This window comes from Hoplias malabaricus, chromosome 3 (genome assembly GCF_029633855.1).
Source record: "Hoplias malabaricus isolate fHopMal1 chromosome 3, fHopMal1.hap1, whole genome shotgun sequence".
In the NCBI taxonomy this organism is placed as follows: Eukaryota; Metazoa; Chordata; class Actinopteri; order Characiformes; family Erythrinidae; genus Hoplias; species Hoplias malabaricus.
The window spans coordinates 45,283,743-45,304,248 of record NC_089802.1 but is presented as its reverse complement, the minus strand read 5'-3'; the positions used below and the strand labels follow the sequence as shown (position 1 = coordinate 45,304,248).

The 20,506-nt window shown below is 37.4% G+C and overlaps 1 protein-coding gene across 2 annotated transcripts; it reads left to right on the top strand.

Moving 5' to 3' along the window:
* Window positions 1–793: 793 nt before the first annotated feature.
* On the top strand, window positions 794–19,901 carry itcha (itchy E3 ubiquitin protein ligase a). 2 transcript variants are annotated; one of them, XM_066664488.1, is made up of 25 exons: window positions 794–943; window positions 1,977–1,995; window positions 3,864–3,913; window positions 4,081–4,222; window positions 4,315–4,439; window positions 6,010–6,141; window positions 6,342–6,390; window positions 6,620–6,798; window positions 7,257–7,452; window positions 7,712–7,807; window positions 8,242–8,416; window positions 10,179–10,248; window positions 10,436–10,520; window positions 11,104–11,232; window positions 11,380–11,452; window positions 11,565–11,636; window positions 12,148–12,236; window positions 12,825–12,984; window positions 13,135–13,268; window positions 14,095–14,235; window positions 14,555–14,675; window positions 14,834–14,938; window positions 15,307–15,403; window positions 16,261–16,333; window positions 16,601–19,901. In XM_066664488.1, the coding sequence occupies exons 3-25, from the start codon at window positions 3,889–3,891 to the stop codon at window positions 16,698–16,700; spliced, it is 2,568 nt and encodes an 855-aa protein (XP_066520585.1). In that variant the 5' UTR covers window positions 794–943; window positions 1,977–1,995; window positions 3,864–3,888; the 3' UTR covers window positions 16,701–19,901. The 2 variants fall into 2 exon arrangements, with proteins under 2 accessions (XP_066520585.1, XP_066520586.1); XM_066664489.1 differs by lacking the exon at window positions 1,977–1,995.
* The last annotated feature ends 605 nt before the right edge of the window (window positions 19,902–20,506 follow it).

Below are 20,506 nucleotides of genomic sequence, written 5' to 3'. Positions count from 1 at the left end.
TTTATAGCAGGGGAATGCTTCTGTTCTGAGAAGTAAGAAAAAAGATAGATCATTGCAGTACTGTGCAACAGTAAGGCATAAGAAAATCAATGTCTTATCAAATTGACCAATAGAAAAATGCTTGTCCATTAGAATAATAATTAAAAAAAAAACCTTCCGACAAACTTCCTACATAAATGACCATAAAGAGCTACGATAGCATATTTAAACATGTTCTCAGAAAACTGAACTGGTCGCCCTGTTCATTTTACCAATTAATGTCTGTCAGTAACACACTGCTGCTGAGAAACAATGGTTGTAAACAGTTGTTTTGGTACGTATTTTCAAAATACTATGTATATAATTAAACATTTTTTGTTCTTCTGAAAAATAACTTTATTTGCATAATTGTCTGTGGAGACTGGTGTGTTCTGTCCTGGTTTGAAATTCTGGGGAAAAAATCTTTAGGCAATTCTAAAGACAACACTGCTATCTGGTGGTGTTTTAAATAAAAAAATATATATTATATTAGTGTTAGCGTAAGAATACAGTTAAGGTTAGGATCAACATAAGGTCAGTGTAAGGGAAATAATTAAGGGAAAGGTTAGTGTTACAGTTAGGGTAGGTTAAAGGTTAGCGTTAGGCTACTAGTACTTATGGACAAGCTTAGGCTAATTATCCAAGAAATTAATGGAAATCTATGTTATGGCCTCACAACGCAGGCAAAAAAAAAAAAAACGGGCGTGCGTGTGCGTGTGTGTGTGGTTTGTTTAGAGACGTTCTTAGCTTCGCTGTTACTGAGTCACATGACATAATGGTGGAGGCGGTGGTAGAGGACCTTTGGTCACTGTAGTGAAGATGGAAAAATGTTTGAGTACATAAGGCAAATTAAAATGTGTCCCTTCCCATTGTCTGCGGTTCCTAATCGCCGAGACTGAGCTTCGCAGATCTTCGCCTGTGTCTGGTAAGATGTTTGAAGCGAACGGGTATTTTGACAAACCAACGAGCGTCTTGTTGTGCTAATACCGTTAGCTTGAAATCCCATTTTCTGTTCCACCTTAAATGGACAGTTACATCATTCCAGCGTCTCCCATACGCCAGAATGTAACGGTGAACCATTTAAGGTGGAACCGAAATGTTCAATTTTGTCGCTACTTCCTTATTGAGTCACCGGCTGTTTTTTTAATCGTATAACGGTCAGTCAGTGTTATGTAATTTAGTCTATCGTCAGAAAGAACCGGTGACAATTAAACCTATAAAGGTAGTTTCGGTATCTTTAAGTTCAAGTTGTAGCTATTTAAAAGAGTTTTACCGCCCGAACAGCTAACGTTAGCTATGGGCTAGTTATGGTGACAGCAACGTAACATTTAGTGTTTATTGACAAATAACAATATTTCATAAAGACAATAACACATATCATAACTGAATTCAGTTTTTAAATGTTTATTATAACGAAAACCCCCGTGTCTTTATTTTAACTGGCTAGCCAAGCAGTCACCTTGAATTCAAGTTTCCTCTGTCAGTTTACCTTAATGTTACCTGTCAAGTTTTGGGGGAAGAGCTTGTTTTAATACAGCCTATATTCTGTTTTCCTGACTTACAGAACTAGGCATTCCTATAAGATTATTCTCCCCTCTCAATTATCACTGTGATTTACTCTGTTGTTGTGGGCTACAGGTGGACAATTAATAGAGATAATGGTAGCTAACTAATATGTGATAAATCAGTTCTGCAATTATTTTCTTCTTAAAATCATACATACTTTTGGTTCTTATAATTATTAGCAAATGTAAATGCAGAACACTATAACTTTCTTTAGCTACAAACAATGCCTATAAAATACACAAATCAGATATAACACCAAATTGAATATTATTTCTATGCTCATTTCCATTTTATTCACTCTGCTTACCATAAGGTAAACATTTTTCATCTCCAGTTGTAGACAGTAATCCATTTGTTAATCTGCATATTTTATTATCTCCCTTTGACTTCAGTGGTGAAGATTACTGAAAGGTAGATCGCTTTCTGCACTGCAAAAACTTGGGTGTGGTGGTGGTGTTTTAAAGTGTGTTGCACTGGTGCAAGTGGATCAGACAGAGCAAGGCTTCTGGAGGTTTTAAGCACCTCACTGTCACTGCTGGACAAAGAATAATTAAACAACAAAAAATAAAAAAAATAATTGCAAACACTTTGTTTATTACTTTTTTAGTGGATTCTGGTGACTCATCCATGTTATAGTAAAAAAAAAATAATATGCTCTATAAAAGAAAAGCCAAGGTAATTATGCAGGGGAAAAAATACTTTGTAATTACACAGTCAGCAATAATTTTGTGACCACCACCTTAGTTCTGCATTCATTCTCCAGTCTCTTAACTCCTTTGGCTATAGAAGAGCACTTCTATTTCTACAATCACAGACTGTAGTCGTTCTGTTGCTCCATAGTTTTATTGCCCACTTTCACCCTGAGCTTCAGTGGTCAGGACCCCTACAGGATCACCACGGGGCAGGTCAGACACAGCAGTGCTGCTGGATTTCTTTTTTAAGTCAGGGACAGTAACTCATCTGTTGCTGCACAGATTGTGTTAGTTATTTGCTAGTCCTTCATCCTTCATCTATGGTTACTGAATGCTGTTGGCTGGGTTTTTCTTTTTTGTTTTGGTGGACTATTTTCTGTCCAGCAGAGACACTACAGGATTTAATATCACCAGCAAGACTGCTGTGTCTGATCCACTCTAACCAGCACCGCACACACTAACACACCGTCACATCAGTGTTGCTGCAGTGCTAAGAATGCACGACCCAAAACATACCTACTCTGTTTTGGTCTTCTGGGGGTCCTAACCACTGAAGAACAGGGTGAAAGGGGGCAAACAAAGTATACAAAGCAACAAATGGACTTCAAATATGTATCTGTAGAATTACAAAGTGCCCCTCTGTGGTCAGTGGAGCTAAGGGGTTGATCAGTATGTGTAGAAACAAGAAGGTGGTCATAATGTTAGGGCTCATTGGTTTAATGATGTATGTTGAGTAGCTATAAATGTTCCACATTCTCACCTACCATAAGCCTGTTCAGAACACACTGTGGTTGCCTTACTCCTTTATTGCGGTGTTCAATAAAGTTTAAGCTACTTGTGACTTAAACTTGGGGATTATAAATGCTTTCTGTGAGTTCACAAACTTAGAGCAATCATTAGTACAAGGGTTCCGATCCCAGTCCAGTTTCACACATAAATCACATATGATCTAACACATTAACTAATTAACAAGCTGGAGACTGAGTTAGGTGTGTTAGAGTGAGAAAAACATTGAGGACATAGGGTCTCTAGGACTGAGACTGGGAAACCATGCTTTAATATGTAACTAAAATAGTTCTATAATCATGTATTTTAAAATTGCTGTTTGTGAAATAGCAATGGAATACATTTGTAGGCCTATATTCTGCAGGTCAAGCATCATTCTCTCTAAAGCTTTTGGTATCCTCTGTCATCATATTCTAGAGACATTTTAAGTTCTAGGAACTTTGATGTTCTCCAGACTTTGGGTTACATCATCTCTAATCTGGGCAGGATTACGCTAGACTTTTCCTGTCACAAAATTAGCTCCTAATGCCTTAAGGATAAACATCACATGTCACAAACTCTTCACAAAGATTATTTCTCACTGCAGATCTGTCACATTGTCTTTAGGCTAGTGTTTGTTGATACATTTGAAGTGAGATATGGTAATGAAAATTGCTTTCATGAAAAATGTATAATATTTTTGTGGAACCTGTGAATTTTTTATAAAGAATCATTTTGCCTGATTTGTTAGATTTTTAGCGTGTCTCTCTCGGAGCCATATAAGTAACCGTTTCTTTTTTTTCATGTTTTTTTTCCCCACAGCTGGGGAAAAACCCATGTTTGTAAAATGAAGGCCCAATTACAGATAATAGGTGAGCATGTCTTAAAAAACCAATGTGCTATTGCTGCTGTTCAGGTTTTTATTATTTATTTATTTATTTATTATTTAAATAAATGGTATTTCAGTGTTGTATCAGTCTCCATTCAGTTCATGGTCATTTCCCTCTTTGTTTATATGTTTACTTTATGGGCTTATCAGTCCTGTCAGCGAAGCTGAAGGAGAACAAGAAGAACTGGTTTGGACCCAGTCCATATGTGGAAGTGTCCGTGGATGGCCAATCTAAAAAAACAGAGAAATGCACCAACACACACAGCCCCAAATGGAAGCAGCCTCTTACAGTGTAGGATTTTCAGAGCAATTTCAAAATGCAGTTTGATTACAGGCTAACAGTTTTCTTAAGTGCTGAGTCCTTGTTTTTTTTATTCCCTCAAGGATTGTTACTCCCTTCAGCAAGTTGATTTTTCGTGTGTGGAGTCATCAGACTCTCAAAGCAGATATTTTGCTAGGAATGGCAACTTTAGATGTCAGCGAGACCCTCAAATCCAATGACATGAAGAGTAAGTTTCATTATTTTCCACCCTAGGTTTTAATCGTGTTTTTCACATTATAATAAGACACAGATGTGTGTTTGTGAGTGTAGTGTTTATTTATTAACAGTTTATGTAGTGAAGGTGTTTATTGATTGTAATGGTGGCATGTCTGGGCTAAGTGTGTGTGTTGCATATTTGACATGCTCCCTGAATGGCCACTGAGAAAGGCAGGTGAGCTGGCTTACTGGTTTCAAAACAAAGGCTCTTTTCAGAAACACCATGTGTGTATACCACATGACCATGAAACACCCACTTTGAAAAATTTGGCCTTGAAGTATGAATCAGATCCTAGATCAGCATTGAAGGTGACTCTCCGTATACAGTTCAAAAGATGTTTCCTTTCCAGTTTGTTTGTGTGCTGGTCCCAGTCTGTGTTTAAGAAACACTAGTAAATGGTAAAAAAAAAAATAATAATAATAATAAAAAAAAAAGGGGGCTCAGTCAGACATGCTACGCTTCCTCTCTTTCTGCTCATGGGAGAGAAATGACAAAGAGACCTCCAAACACTGAAAATCATGAAAACAAATGAGGAAATTGCTTTATTCCTGCTCAATAGTCAAGTAATATTTTTATTACTTATTTTTGCTGTTTCAGCTTATTTAGGTTAGAACTGACTCTAAATTCAGGATGCTGCTAACTGCATAAAAGTAAACACAGACCAAAAGTTCTACAAGCCTAAAAGACTCGAGTTACACATGGGTTTTGTGGTAATTGAAACTGAATAAAAACTTACAGACAAGTTAAAGTTCAGCCACATGCAAGCAACAGCCTTTTTTGTCCTTAAAACTACCGTTCCACATTAAAGGATGCAGAGGTCTGAATGTAGACAAACCAGAAAGAACTGCAGTTCCCCACAATCATAGATGATACCTTTAACACAAATACAATAAAATAAATAATGGAAAATCTATGGCAAAATTTGTGTTCAGTTCCATCCATTCATTATCTGTAACCGCTTATCCAATTTAGGGTTGCGGGGGGTCCAGAGCCTACCTGGAATCATCGGGCGCAAGGCGGGAATACACCCTGGAGGGGACGCCAGTCTTTCACAGGGCAACACATTCACTCACACACTCACACCTACGGACACTTTCGAATCGCCAATCCACCTGCAACGTGTGTTTTTGGACTGTGGGAGGAAACCGGAGCACCCGGAGGAAACCCACACGGACACGGGGAGAACACACCAACTCCTCACAGACAGTCACCCGGAGCGGGAATCGAACCCACAACCTCCAGGCCCCTGGAGCTGTGTGACTGCGACACTACCTGCTGCGCCACCGTGCCGCCCAGTTATTTTAATATATTATGTGGTTTTTGGGTCACAGACAAAATGATTCACAGATTATTGTTTCATGTATGTCCATAAGCCTTTTCATAATAATATTATAAGTAGAGATATTAAACCTTAAAATGTGTTTTAATAAATGCCTCCTGCTATTGCTCAGGTTTTAACAAATGTTTTTCACTAATGTGCTCTTGTTCCTGCATTTTCATCTCACTCACACTTTTCCTTTGTTGTTACTATTCTCTTCAGTCTTTGAGGTGGTGCGGACATTGCCGCTGAGTGCAGAGACAGACGGCAGTGACGTGGTGGGGGATTTGTCTGTGTGTTTGGATGGAATGCAAGTGGATCCTGAAACCTTTGCCTCAGAGGAGCAGAAGCACAGTAAGACATCTGTTTTTTTAACAAAACATCTGTTGTCATAAAATTTTCTCTTTCACTCTGATGTAGTCATATTCTCAGCCCAAGTTTTAATTCAGAACAACTTTTAAATGGCCTTTAAATCTGGCCTAAGTCATACATTTATGTGCTGCTTCTGTGGTGCTAGATTAGCTAGATTAATTGTGTGTATTCTTTACTACCAGATGCTCTTCCAAATGGGGAGTCAAGACTGAATGGGGATGCTGCCGGGAGGTATGATAGCTTTCTGTTTTTTTTTGTTTTTTTTTTTAGTAATTATTTATTTTATTTTATTTATGTATTTATTTATTTTTATATATTTTTGTAGGATTCCATATCAGGAACTTTTCTATCCATACCCCAGTTTAGAAATAGATATATTTATCTATATATCTGTAAATTCTGCATCAAGTTAGTGATTATTTAAACGATTATTTAAAATGTGTGCAATTTCTTTTGTCAGATCAAGTCGAGATTCCTCTCCATCCAGTGACATAGCTGATGATTCCACTCTTCCCAATGGCCATGCTGTTGGCAGTAAAGGATCTTCCTCCCCTTCTGCAGGGGCTCTAAGGCCACCCAGGCCACCCAGACCTCAACGCCCACCTCCACCTTCCCCTCAAAAACCCCCCTCCTCCACAGGTGAGCACTTTGTTTCAGTGGTAGGCTTAATTTATTTTTTTTTTATTATTATTTATTTTATATTTAAATCTGCTAGATTAGAAAGCCAGTTGCAAATTATTTTAACTTTTGCTTATATATATATATATATATATATATATATATATATATATATATATATATATATATATATATATATATATATATATATATATATATATATATATGAATATATGAATATTATATGATCAGATTCATTTTCCCTCAATCTATAAAAATGTAACATGGTGAAGATGTTTACCAGTGCTAAGGTTAAAGAGGCATTTTCTTTCTCAAAAAGTTATTTTGATATAACTAAGTGTTATAAGTGCTGTTTTATCAATTATTTGCCACATGAACTATTCTTACATAGGTTTAAGCATTTTTTTTATATATTTTATTTGATGGCTATGAAAATTTTTTTTTTTATTTGTCTTTAGCATCTTCTACAGGCTCTACTCCCACCCATGGCAGTGCTGGTCCTAGTCCAGAAACCTCCCCACGCATTTGTGTGAATGGTGAGCCTGCAAGCCAGGGGTCAAACACTGTTTTGGGTTCTGGGTCTGGTCAGTCTCTCAGGGTCAGCCCCACTCCACCCAGAATGTCCCCCATCAACAACGGCCCTCTTCCTCCTGGGTGAGTTTCTTTGTAAAATTAAATTGACAATGTTGTAATCCATCAGATTTCTAACCATTTGAGACTCATGGTCAGTAACTTGTCTCTGAAAGTGATGCTAAATTTAGCGCTGTTTCTAAGAACCTGGATGGGTCTGTCTTAATAGATAAAACATTCAGAAAGCCAACTGTACACTTGTAGAGAAATAAACTACAATTAGACAATACAGTTGCCAGCTCTGTGAACTTACTCACTAAATCTTCTCACTCATATATCACAGATGGGAGCAGAGAGTGGATCAGAATGGTAGAATATACTTTGTGGATCACATTGAGAAGAGGACCACATGGGAGAGACCAGAACCGTTGCCTCCTGGGTAGTGTAGTCTCTATTAAATACATATTTGACTTAAAATCTAGCCATTACATTGATTATTCTTAGACACAATACGTTGAAAATGTTCAGATTTTCTGCATAAATAAATTAGATGTTTATAAAGCCATCTAAATTGTAAAAGGCATCACTAGTTTTCTGTAAATCTGTTTTGTTCCTATGCCTATATTGCCTAAAAGTGGATGTACAAATGAAAACTGAATAGACTGGTGGTTTAAACCAGATATCTGAAGAGCTTTATATTTGAGAAAGTTTTTGTCTAAAATAAATATATTATTACTGTTATTATTCAGTTCAATACATATAATGATTTTATATATATATATATATATATATATATATATCTTGCCCCTTCTGAATGACTGAGAGAAAATATTTTAATTGTTTTTAAGAGGTTTTTGATTGATTGTGGTTTAGGTGGGAGCGGCGCTTGGACCCGTTGGGTAGGGTGTATTATGTTGATCACATCAGTCGGACAACCACATGGCAGAGACCCACCGCAGAGTCTGTGAGGAATTATGAGGAGTGGCAGAACCAGCGTAGTCAACTGCAGGGAGCCATGCAACAGTTCAACCAGAGATTCATCTATGGGGTAAGGACTAATGCAACCACATGGTTTACCCTTTAAACTGGGTTATACTGTGTGATGTTTAGCCTGATTTTTAACACCTGTTTCCAGTTGGGCTAAATCTGTGGTAGCTTGCTATAGTCTGCAGATTCTGATGCCGATGAAGTTGACAGTTGGAGGGAAAGTAAGGGCATTTGAGTGGCTCAGATTTATTGCCTCCAAATCACATTTCAGTCAAAGCATTTCATCCATCCATTATCTGTAACCGCTTATCCAATTTAGGGTCGCGGGGGGTCCAGAGCCTACCTGGAATCATTGGGCGCAAGGCGGGAATACACCCTGGAGGGGACGCCAGTCCTTCACAGGGCAACACAGACACACACACATTCACTCACACACTCACACCTACGGACACTTTCGAGTCGCCAATCCACCTGCAAGGTGAGTTTTTGGACTGTGGGAGGAAACCGGAGCATCCGGAGGAAACCCACGCGGACACGGGGAGAACACACCAACTCCTCACAGACAGTTACCCGGAGCGGGAATCGAATCCACAACCTCCAGGCCCCTGGAGCTGTGTGACTGCGACACTACCTGCTGCGCCACCGTGCCGCCAAAGCATTTCAGACATGTTAAATTATTTGTTTAACTGATCTTTAATATAATCTAGTTGTGTAAACTGTTCACCAACTCAAGCCCGAATGGATCCCTTCAACAGCCAAATATGGTGCAAAAAGGAAACACAGGAAGCAGCATCTGCAGAGCAAATATACCAGTGTTAAATCAACTAATAGTGTTGAATTTACCCTGGTGAATTTGCTGTGTTCCATAAACCAGCCTTGTCTTCTACCTATCAACATTACATAACAGCTTAAAGGTGACATTCACAATGTTAATCAAAAAACACTTTTTATAAAATTCTGAGGATGTTTCCTCACCATGTGCTAGCTCTCCAATGTGTTTGTGTGCTTGAAACTGGTTTAATATGTTTATGAAACCCTGGTGTCTGTAAATGGCTAACAAAAAGTGTTTCGGTCCAGTATGCTAGGAATTCTCTCTCTCTGCTTAAGGCACAGAAAAGAAATCTGGGTTTTTTTTAGACAGTGAATTTACCTCCAAACATTGAAAATCACTAATTGAAATGAGGATATTGCTCTATTCCTGTTCCACTAATCAGCTGTAGTTACAGATGTGTTTCTGTGGAAATTCAAACAGTGAATAAAATCGTACAGACAAGTTAAACTTCAGCCACATACAAACAGATGTTTTCTTCCTCAAACACACCATTCCACCTTAAAAGACAAATAGTTTCTGAATGTAAACTGTGAAACCTTGGAAAACTGCAAGACAATACAAAGGGGAAGATGCATATGTACCTAAATACCAGAGTCCGCACAAATAGCAGTGTAAACAAAAACGGCACCAAGCTGTACTTCCATGTTTGTATCTGTATCTCCTAGGAACGTGAGTCACACGTTTGTGGTCATGTAGTGAGTTCTCCCCAGTCATTTAGTGTGTAACTGACATTTTTCCTGTCTACATAAAAAATCCCCCAAAGATTGCTGTGCAGTGTGAGATATCCAGTCTATTTATAATTTACATTAAAAGTCATGTACCCAGGGCTTTACCGTTTAGCTGTAATTGACTGATCCTTTTACTATAAAGGTATCTTTATCCCCTGAAATAAAAAACACATTTCTCAACTTTTTTTTTTTTTTTTTTTTTTGGATATTTTTAACTGTTTGTCTGTCTTTCCCTGTCGTGTCTTTCCTTCTGCACTACTTAGCTCCAGGACCAGTTAGCACCAACTACTAATAAAGAATTTGATCCACTGGGTCCTTTACCACAAGGATGGGGTGAGACAAGCAATAACTACCTCACAGTTACCTTCACCACTGACTCAAATATCTAAAACATGCCTTTATCATAAAGCACAAAATGATAACTTATTTAATATTTTATGCTATAGCAGAAAGTGATGTATGTCTGAACTTGCATGTGATATTAAGTGTGTTTAAGTATGTACTCTTTCTTGGAATACAGAAAAACGCACTGACAGTAATGGAAGAATGTACTTTGTTCATCATCCAACAAGGTCAACGCAATGGGAGGACCCTCGCACACAAGGGTGAGACACCATTATTAAAAAAAATACATAAGGCTTCTTTTAGATCATATCCTTATGCACTAACCCCACTTCAAACTGTTTACTGTAGACTTTTGTATTACCCATGATACATCTGGATCATGTAGTGATGTGATGACTTCAGCTGAGGCCAGACACGTCCAGACATATATGCAAAACACAGTCATAATCCTAGAGGCAGTCGAAAGAGTCAAAACCAATAAGAGAAACAATGTCCAAAAAGGGAGAGGCAAAACCATAGTCAATGAACAAGAATAGATCAAAACCAAAAAACACAGATATAAGAAAGGCTTGGTACGCTCTGAGAACAGGGACGATACATTGCAAAGGACTCTTAGAAAGAGAGAGTTAATAAAAGGCTTGATTACAGGTGCAACCAGTCAATAATCAGGAGAGTTAGAGCTGTGAGGTCGACCTGGTGGCTGGAGGAGTCATGTGACAGTCAGAGGAGTTCTAGGTAGTTGAGTTTTTGAGATCAGGGTTCAGAGCAGGTTCAACAGAAGGCATGACAGGTGACAAATTTTGGAAAAATATTTTAAAAGTGTTCTTCCTTTGTTTGCTTTAGGTTGTTGAATGAGAAGCCTTTGCCAGAAGGATGGGAAATGAGATTCACTGTGGATGGGATTCCTTATTTTGTTGATCACAACAGGAGAAGGACCACCTACATAGACCCTCGCACTGGCAAATCCTCACTGTGAGCTTTATTTTAATTTTCCTTCCTTATATCCTTACATCCATATGTTATTTTACCTAGCATGTATTATATACTATTATACAATATTATAGGGAATTTTAAGAAATGTGTTCTATTAGATGTATTTTTCTCCCATTTGATACGCAGTGAGAATGGCCCTCAGATTACTTATGTGCGAGACTTTAAAGCTAAAGTGCATTACTTCCGCTTCTGGTGTCAGGTATGTTGTAAAATAAATGTTTAGGTCACTGACATGTATATAAATAAAATGAGGTTCCTGTTTTCTTTGTAGTTCTCACATATATGTTTTATTTTTTGTTTCATCACCATAGCAACTGTCAATGCCTCAGCACATCAAAATTCACGTCAACCGCAAGACACTGTTTGAGGATTCTTTTCAGCAGGTCAGTTGTTTTATGAAGCATTAGATAATAGTAGTGATTCCTCTTTTTAATTAAATAATTAGACTGCTGTGCCATTTGGTATCCCTAAACTAAGGGTGGACTATGTGTTTGATTCCTGGTGATGCCTCAGCTAGAAATTCTGGAGAGCACAGTAAGCCTCGCTCTCTGGATGGGTATGATGAGGGCCCCATCACTCTGCTCCTGTTGCTAACTAACACGACATTTGTAAGCTGATGTGAAGGGTCTGGAATGTTGTCTTCTCTTCAGCCATGTTAAGTTATTCAGTATAGTTCAGGCAGTTTAAAAAAGAACAACAGACAGGTTTCAGATGCTCGCCACCACTCTCCTGAAGCTGGTAACACTGAGAGAGTAACTGATGGGTGGAAATGGTGACAATTAATAATTAGGTTGAAAAACTGTTAAAGAAAACTTGGAGATTAAAAAAACAGTAAAAACAAATATATTTTAGTTATTAAAATATGTTTAACTAAACACTTTTTTTTTTATGCAGATCATGAGCTTCCATCCACAAGATCTGAGGAGACGACTCTGGATCATCTTCCCAGGAGAGGAGGGGCTAGATTATGGAGGTGTTGCCAGGTACATTTATTGTTGCTCTGTTAAGTCTCTGGCACAGTGTTGCTGCAGGGGGTGTCGATTGTCACACAGCGGCAGGGCTCTGGGGTTGTGGATTCAACGTCTCTCAATTCTTCATGAAAGTTTGTTTTAAATCAGGATCAAGACTGTTTAAATCAGTCCTGGTGCCTGTTCTCAATTTTTTATAACATTGCAGACTGCCTTTATCATGGACATCTGTATGTAATTTACATACACAAACAATAGTGGTGAGAGATGGTGGTTGCAGATGTTTCCCCACACATTAAAATGCTAATTCTGTTCAGTTCCATGTGACACTGACCCTCTTAATTCGGTCATGAATCTGTACTTGTTTTGTTTTTAATCCCTGAAGTACTCTGTTTAAGCTGTGGCTAGAGATGCACTGACAGTGTTTAATACTGAAGCACTGTGGCCTACTTGGAGATGCTGCTCCAGTTGTGGTCTACTGTAATATCTGGGTCATCTGCAACGATAAGCATAAAGGAAATGAACAGATCTTAGGCTGTGCTGTGAAAAACATTGTGCTGTGAAAAATAATGTACTGTGTTTGTATGTGTGTGTGTGTTACAGGGAATGGTTCTTCCTTTTGTCTCATGAGGTTTTGAACCCCATGTACTGTCTATTTGAGTATGCAGGCAAGGACAACTACTGTCTACAAATTAACCCCGCCTCCTCAATCAACCCAGACCACCTCAAGTACTTCAAGTTTATTGGACGTTTCATTGCTATGGTACAAATTTTGATTTATTAATCACTTCAGAATTCTACATTAATTCACAAAATATCAGAAAATAAGTGCTTTTGATATGACTGTTGTGTTCGGTACACAGCACACATTGAATTTAATTTGAAATTACTTTGTTTCCTTATTTTACACCAGGCTCTGTTTCATGGGAAGTTCATAGACACTGGCTTCTCCCTGCCCTTCTATAAGCGTATACTCAACAAGCCTCTGGCCCTGAAAGACCTAGAGTCCATTGACCCTGAGTTCTACAACTCGCTCATCTGGATCAAGTGAGTATTAAATGTCAGCAGGCAATTTCATATTTATAAAGAGGCACATAATGAACTGAAGAGGGGCAGTGACTGTCAGGAAGAGATTTAATCTTAAAATAATATTTTAAATGACAAGAGAATTAAACTGACCAAACTACAACCAAATATGCAGCTGTAAGTATAATTAAAAGCCCTGGGTGTACATTGTTGGCATTCAATACCACTAGGGGCCCTCTCTGTGCCTTAAAGACATTGTTCTCATTTCATATTCCTCTGGCTTTTGTTACTTTTCTGCTGTTGCAATATATATGTAAATACACCATTAATTACATAGTAATGTACTGAGTAACACATTTCCATGTACGTTATATTCAACCTGATATATTTTTTCCGTGCTAATCTAAAGAATGATTTTCCTTTTCTCAAAAAACTACCCACTCTTACTCACTGCTCTTGATAGCTAGTAATGATGGTGACTTCTATACCTTGAGATTTATCCCAAATAAGGGTTTGGGAAAGTGGTAGTTTTCAGGAAGAACTAGATTGAATATTTCTCTGATATTGGCATGTATTCACTGGAAGACTAACTAGCCGAAGCGTAGGCTGAACATGATAAAGTCGTCTGCATTATTACCAGAATGTACGGGTGAAAACAGTGTTTACTCACATCAAATTAACTATCGCTGATGATAACATTCATGACTATGTTCCTTCTCTGAGAGAATAAACAGGGCTCCTGCAAAGAGTGTGGGTTGAAGGTGTTTTTTTTTTATTTATTTATTTATTTATTTTATTTGCTAAGAGTGTGGATATTGCTGAAATTTACAATTAACTTAATTCACAGGGAGAATAACTTGGAGGAGTGTGGGCTGGAGATGTATTTCTCAGTGGATAAGGAGATCTTGGGTGAGGTCACCACTCATGAGCTGAAGCCTGATGGAGGAAATATTCTCGTAACAGAGGAAAACAAAGAGGAATATATTAGGTAATGACTCTCATAGTCTCGCATTTAAACTTAACATAGCCAAGATTCTCCAACAAATTTATGAAAAAAAATTTGACTGATAATGCAAAAGGACCAATCACAAGTCTGAAGCCAACGCAACTCACTCAAAGTATCAGACTCTCCGCCAACTTCTGTGGCTGAGATTATTGCTCACCTGAAATATGAGACTGTACTACTCTTAGATAAGGAGACATTAGTAATTGTAAAACAGATTTAAATGCAGTTATTTGGCATAAGCCTGACAATGTTAGCTACCTAAAGTGACTTGATATTTTGTATATGTGTGGATCCCCTTTAGGCTAGTAGCAGAGTGGAGATTATCCAGGGGAGTTGAGGAGCAAACCCAAGCTTTCTTTGAAGGTTTTAATGAAGTCTTGCCCCAGCAGTATCTGCAGTACTTTGATGCCAAAGAGCTGGAGGTATACACAGTTACACAATTTCTCACTCTTTACTTATGAACTCCTTACTAAGGGCTTTATTAAAAAAATATTTTTAAACCAGCTATAATTAGTGCCTTGACTGACTGTTAAAATATTTCCTACAGTAAGTAATTGTGTGTGTGTGTGTGTTCTTTTAGGTGATGCTCTGTGGGATGCAGGAGATAGATCTTTCAGATTGGCAGAGGAACACCATCTACAGACATTATGCTCGCAGCAGCAAGCAGATTATATGGTTCTGGCAGGTGAGTCTTTATTCTCAGAGTGTCCCAGAGGTTTTGGAAATTCCTGATGTAGCTCAGTCATTTTATTTTAATAAATTCAGCACAGGGTTAGGGTTTTTTTTGGTCCTATACTAGTGATAACACATTTCTCTTTTTACTGGCATCTTTTAAAGTAAATGATTTCATTATTGTTAAAAAAATGCATCTATGAACTATGAGAGATGGGGCTTGAAAGAATCCTATACTTATACTCTTGAGCGAGCTTTTTTCACTGATGCATCTTTGTTGACATTACTGCTGATTCTGCGTGTGGGTTTATTTTTGGAGCTGCAAATTTTGTTTTGCCCTTTCTTTTCAGTCTTGTTTTTTTTAACTCTCTCCATATATAGTTTGTAAAGGAGATGGACAATGAGAAGAGGATGCGTCTACTGCAGTTTGTGACTGGTACCTGCAGGCTTCCTGTTGGGGGATTTGCTGATCTCATGGGTAAGCTCGGTTTAATTCATCAGCAGTTTTAAACTTCCTATGATTTAAATTTGGCCTTCACAGCAGACTCCCCCCCCCCCCCCCTTCTCTTCTTACTGGAATATTCCATGCTTTCTGTGGTAAATATGCATACATGAAATATATGGAATAATGGGTTTTGGGAATAGCCTGTTCACATCACTGACTCTTGGTTACTGTAAACAAAGTTAACATTTCTTCACAGTATACTGACCTTTCCCAAAACAGGTTTTCTCAGGCAGGGATGTCGCTTGTGCTGATGTGATTGCTAAAATAACTAATTTCAACTCATTTTCTGGTTTTACATTTAATTTTTTCTAGTAACAAAATGAATGGCAATTTCATTCATTCATTCATTCATTATCTGTAACCGCTTAGAATGGCAATTTGTTAGTGCTTATTTAATGATTATTTTTTTGAGAGTTTGATGCTTAATCTTTTATTTTATTACATTTTTAGAGGATGCAACTTAATGCAATGAACTTAAACTCTGAATTACTTATTAAACACTCATTAAGTTAGTTAAAAAAATAAAATGCATCCAGTGAGTAGTAACTAAGTAATTTTTCCCCCAACGTGATCAAATTTTGTCGCCCTCCTGTGGATGGAATAAAAACTGTCCTGTACTTACAGAACGTTAATGTGTAGTACCTGAGGTTTTAATTAATGACAGTACCATTGCTTACACGTTATTTTGTCCGATATCTATAAAAACATTTATTATTATTATCATTCTCATTATCAACATCATTAATATTATTAACTGTGATATGAAACGTTACTCCATTATCTGTAGATAAATGACTGAGAAACTGAACATAAATATTTTTATACAATAGGAAGCAATGGGCCACAGAAGTTCTGCATTGAAAAAGTGGGGAAAGAGAACTGGCTTCCCCGGAGCCACACGTGGTGAGTAAATTACAAAATATGAATGACAGAATTACCCATATGTAATTTCAAATGCTTCAGTGTCTGTATCCATAATGCTTAGGCTGTGCTTTTTGACTGTAATTTTAATCACTAGGCATTGTGAATGACTGCTTTTTAAGTGCCCTATCTTATTCAAATTATATTTTAATTCCTTCATTTTTTGCTGAAATTATGTATCATTCCACAGTGTACGCTTTGTGGTTTTATTCACGCTCACCTTTTACCCTTTTGTGTTTGCCATAACAGCTTTAATCGTTTGGATCTGCCCCCCTATAAAAGCTATGAACAGCTGAAAGAAAAGTTGACGTTGGCTATCGAGGAGACGGAGGGCTTTGGCCAAGAGTGACACACACAAGCTCTCGCATGTGCTTGGCACAGGACATCGTCTCCATGGCAGATTTGCCCCCCCCCCCCAGTCTCATATGATAGATTGCTGCTAGTTCATAAAGAAGAATAAGACAAAAAAGAGAGCAATTGCAAGAGAAAAAGAAAGTATTTGATTGGGAGGGACCCAAGTGTGTGATGTGTCATTGAGCGCACCTTTTCCATACCCTTTTGTCTAGGCTCACTTTTACCCTTCTCCTTCAAAGTTTCATTTATATTTTGAGGTAATGCTGCCTTAGTTAGTAAGTAATCTATGCATCAGTTCACCTGGGCTCAACAAACTGAATCCTGCTTAAGCCATGCACAGAGTCCAGGCTATGCAAACCCTATTCCCTGGTTTGCTGGATTCACTTTTAGGATTTTTTTTCCCAAGGCTGTTCAACCATTTCTGATTTTAACCTTGTAGAAGCTGCAATTACAGTCAGACATTTTCTTGTTCTAGCAGAACTTGAAGTAGTTCCCCTTGAAGTAGTGAGATTGTGCAGTGTCAATATTTTGATAGAGATCTTCTGTATGCATGAATATACACCATAGATCTTTGGGCTCTAAATCAGACCTAAGATGAAAGTATACTGTAAGCTTTTCAGTTTAAATCAGGATTTTCTTGCACCAATAACGCACTTTGATAGAGGAAGTTAGGGACTGTAATGTGAGAAAACTGCCTGATAGTTATAGCTTGGCTAATAATAATTATAAAATGTTTGGTAGGAAGTAAAATCTGTTTCTGAGGCTTAGTCGTGGTCACCAGGAGTGGAATGCTGGGTTTTCAGTGCAAATCAGTCATTTGCTAATTAACTAAAAAAAGCCAAAGATGTGAAAGTGGGTGGGTGTACTGGTGCAAATCACGTTTCTTTATACCATGGAGCGCATGACTCGCACATCTCCTGTGAAACTTTTCCAAAAAGGCCTAAGGTGTAGAACTGAAGGTGGAAGTTGTTCTTTAATATTAGGCAGTAGGTAGCTGGGCATTTAAGAAATATTAATTCTGATGCAGTCAAGTGGTTATTAGTAATAAAAAGTGGTCATATTGAGCACCTTAAAGGGAAATTCCATCAACTTTTCCAAATTTCTGCCTAATACATTTTTTAGTATGTAGACTCAAATTCAGAAATAAAGTTTTGATGTCAAGTACACCATTCAAATCACACTGGTCTAGGGCTGTTCAAAATGTTGGAGACAGGAACCAGACATTGGAAGCAATAAATTATATTTAAAGCTACTTCAAAAAATGCTATTACATGCAATGAAATGATACTGTCTAATGCCTGAGACACTGTATATTGTAAGTTACTTCTTTATTTATTTTTATAAACTCTCAGGCAAAGGGGTCTAGGCGTGGGATTGAATAGTAAAATTGTTCAAAAAGAAAACATTATATATAAAAACTGGTTCACGGGTCATTTTGGATAATAAATAGAATGTATAATAGATTTTCATAATGGCTGCATTAGGTGTGTAGTGATCCTTGGTTCTTGTAACTAACATTGCAAAGAAATTTGAAGACTACGTTTCTTTACAATACTCACTTGATATACTTTTATTATAGTTTTTTTTTTTTTACTATGCAGGAATTTAAAAATGTGGAATTTCTCTTTAATTTTAAAATGTTTCATTTTGAGATCTAGGGTATTTAGGCTTTGAAATTTAAACCGATATGAGCCAGTTTGGATTTGAGTCGGAGTCTAAGCGTGCACTTGTCACTTTCTGGTTGAGTCTAGTTATCTTCTGTGAGCATTGGTAGATAACTCAAACTGTGATGAAAAGCTCTGTCCCTTTAAAGCCAATCCTTTGCTTTAATTTAAGAAAGAGTGGAACTTCACCAGTTATGATGTGAACGGTTCAACCACTGCAAGTCTACTGCTGTGAGGTGCTTTTAAAAAAAATAATAATAAATAAAAAAACTAAATAAAAAAAAGTTTTGGTGTTAAAGTACTCCATTAACACTGAGCTTCTGTGATGCTTATGATTTAGCAGTGTCTGGGAAATGCAGTGTATATTGTATGTGTAAACTATTTTAATATAGAATTAATACAATTATAAAGAAATTGTTATACATACTAAAAGGAAATCTAACTACAATAGTTTGAAAGGCCATAGTGAATGATGTCTTCAGTGCTTACATTGGAGGTGTTCTGTCCATGTCTATTCAAAAAACAACCCCAAGTTATTATTATAATTACAACTTAGAGAATTTGAGGTGCATATGTGTCCTGTAAAGTGTCATACAATGTCAGTTAATGTTGCGTTTTATTTTTATACAAGTTAATGCTCCAAAAAGCATTAACTAAAAGTCAGTACGTGTCTGCATAGAAAAAAAATAAGATGAAGGATCATGTCACAGTGATCCTTGTCACGTTAAACGGGTACAGTTTGGTTTTATAATCTGTGAAAGCAATGGTTCCTTCTGCAGTGGGATTTGTTTTCATCTGTACTGGTTACTAGACACTGTTTTGAGAATGTCCTGAGAATCTTTAGAGATGTGTATAGCGGAAGAAAAAAAACGTTCAGTTATGCTGTTTACTTTTGGAATTGTCCTGAATTGAAATACATATCAATAATGTTGGAGTGTACTATGACATGATACTGATTTATAACGCTGCCCTGAGTTCAACAAATTGATTTGATCGTTGCAGTGCAATAATTATTCAACATGGCCACACAGGCTTCCTATGCTGCCTCCTTTTGCTTGTAGCCTTTCCCAACACAGCATGCTTTATCTTGAGGCACATTTGTCAAAAGCAAGTTGATGTAATAATATATGAATGGACAGCTGTATAATGCTCAGTGCTCCAATGACTCCCTTCCCCCAACTCACTGTAACCATGTCTTAAAACCATTTGTAAGGATGAACATGTAAGCAGAGACGATTGTTTCACCTCTTTATTTTCTTAACAAAGGCATTGTAAATCATGTAACACTTAGCTTCAAATGTTTTAATAAGTGGGGTTTAATGTTTTGAATGGATTTTATTTTTCTTATGTGAATGTGTACAGGTAGAGGATTCTTGATAAAAATATCAGTTTAATCTGATCTGAAGAAATAAATATATACTGTGTCATTCCTTGTGCCAAGCTCATGAGCTGTAGGTAAGTTACATTCTTACATCATACAGTGAAATGGGCAGAAACACCATTTATACAGAATATAATATATAACATGATGTAGTAGCTATCAATAAATCTAAATGATTAAATATGGCTTCAGGGTGTGGATTGCAATGGCATAGAAGAGTTTTTTGGTTGGTGGGCTATTCTCAATCCAGTAGAAAATTTCCAGTAGCGCTGCGGTGTCTGGTCCTCTAACACCAGCTGAATGCACATTAAAGTGCCACTATCACTTCCATGTCATTACAGCACTGAGAATGATTCACCAACCAAATAAAACCTGCTCTGTATTGATTCTCCGGGGCTCCTGACCACGAAGAACACAGTGAACGTATGACAAGTATGCAGAGTGACAGATGGACTATCCTCCAAATCCTGAAAAAAAAATGCACCTACACGATAAATGGAGCTATATACAATGTCCAAGTGGGTACCACCCTTTGCCTTTGGTTAAATACTTGTTCCCTATAGGAATGTCTTCCTGGGTCAGTGATTGGACCTGGATGGGTATGGAAGTAAATCTGTCTCATCAGACTTTGAAATATCGCCACTTTTGAATTTGTAGCAGTGAATTTGCGCATTTGCCATCTAGCGGCGACAGAATGCAACTACTGCACCTTTTAAGGTGAAAGAAAATCCAAATGAATCGATTGCTCATCCTTGG

Bases quoted from the DNA above. Each gene is read 5' to 3' on its own strand.
- itcha (XM_066664489.1), top strand. From the start codon at position 3,889: ATGAAGGCCCAATTACAGATAATAG. The intron at 7,808-8,241 runs GTAGTGTAGTCT...ATTGTGGTTTAG, and splicing joins CCAGAACCGTTGCCTCCTGG to GTGGGAGCGGCGCTTGGACC. The intron at 16,334-16,600 runs GTGAGTAAATTA...TTGCCATAACAG, and splicing joins CTTCCCCGGAGCCACACGTG to CTTTAATCGTTTGGATCTGC.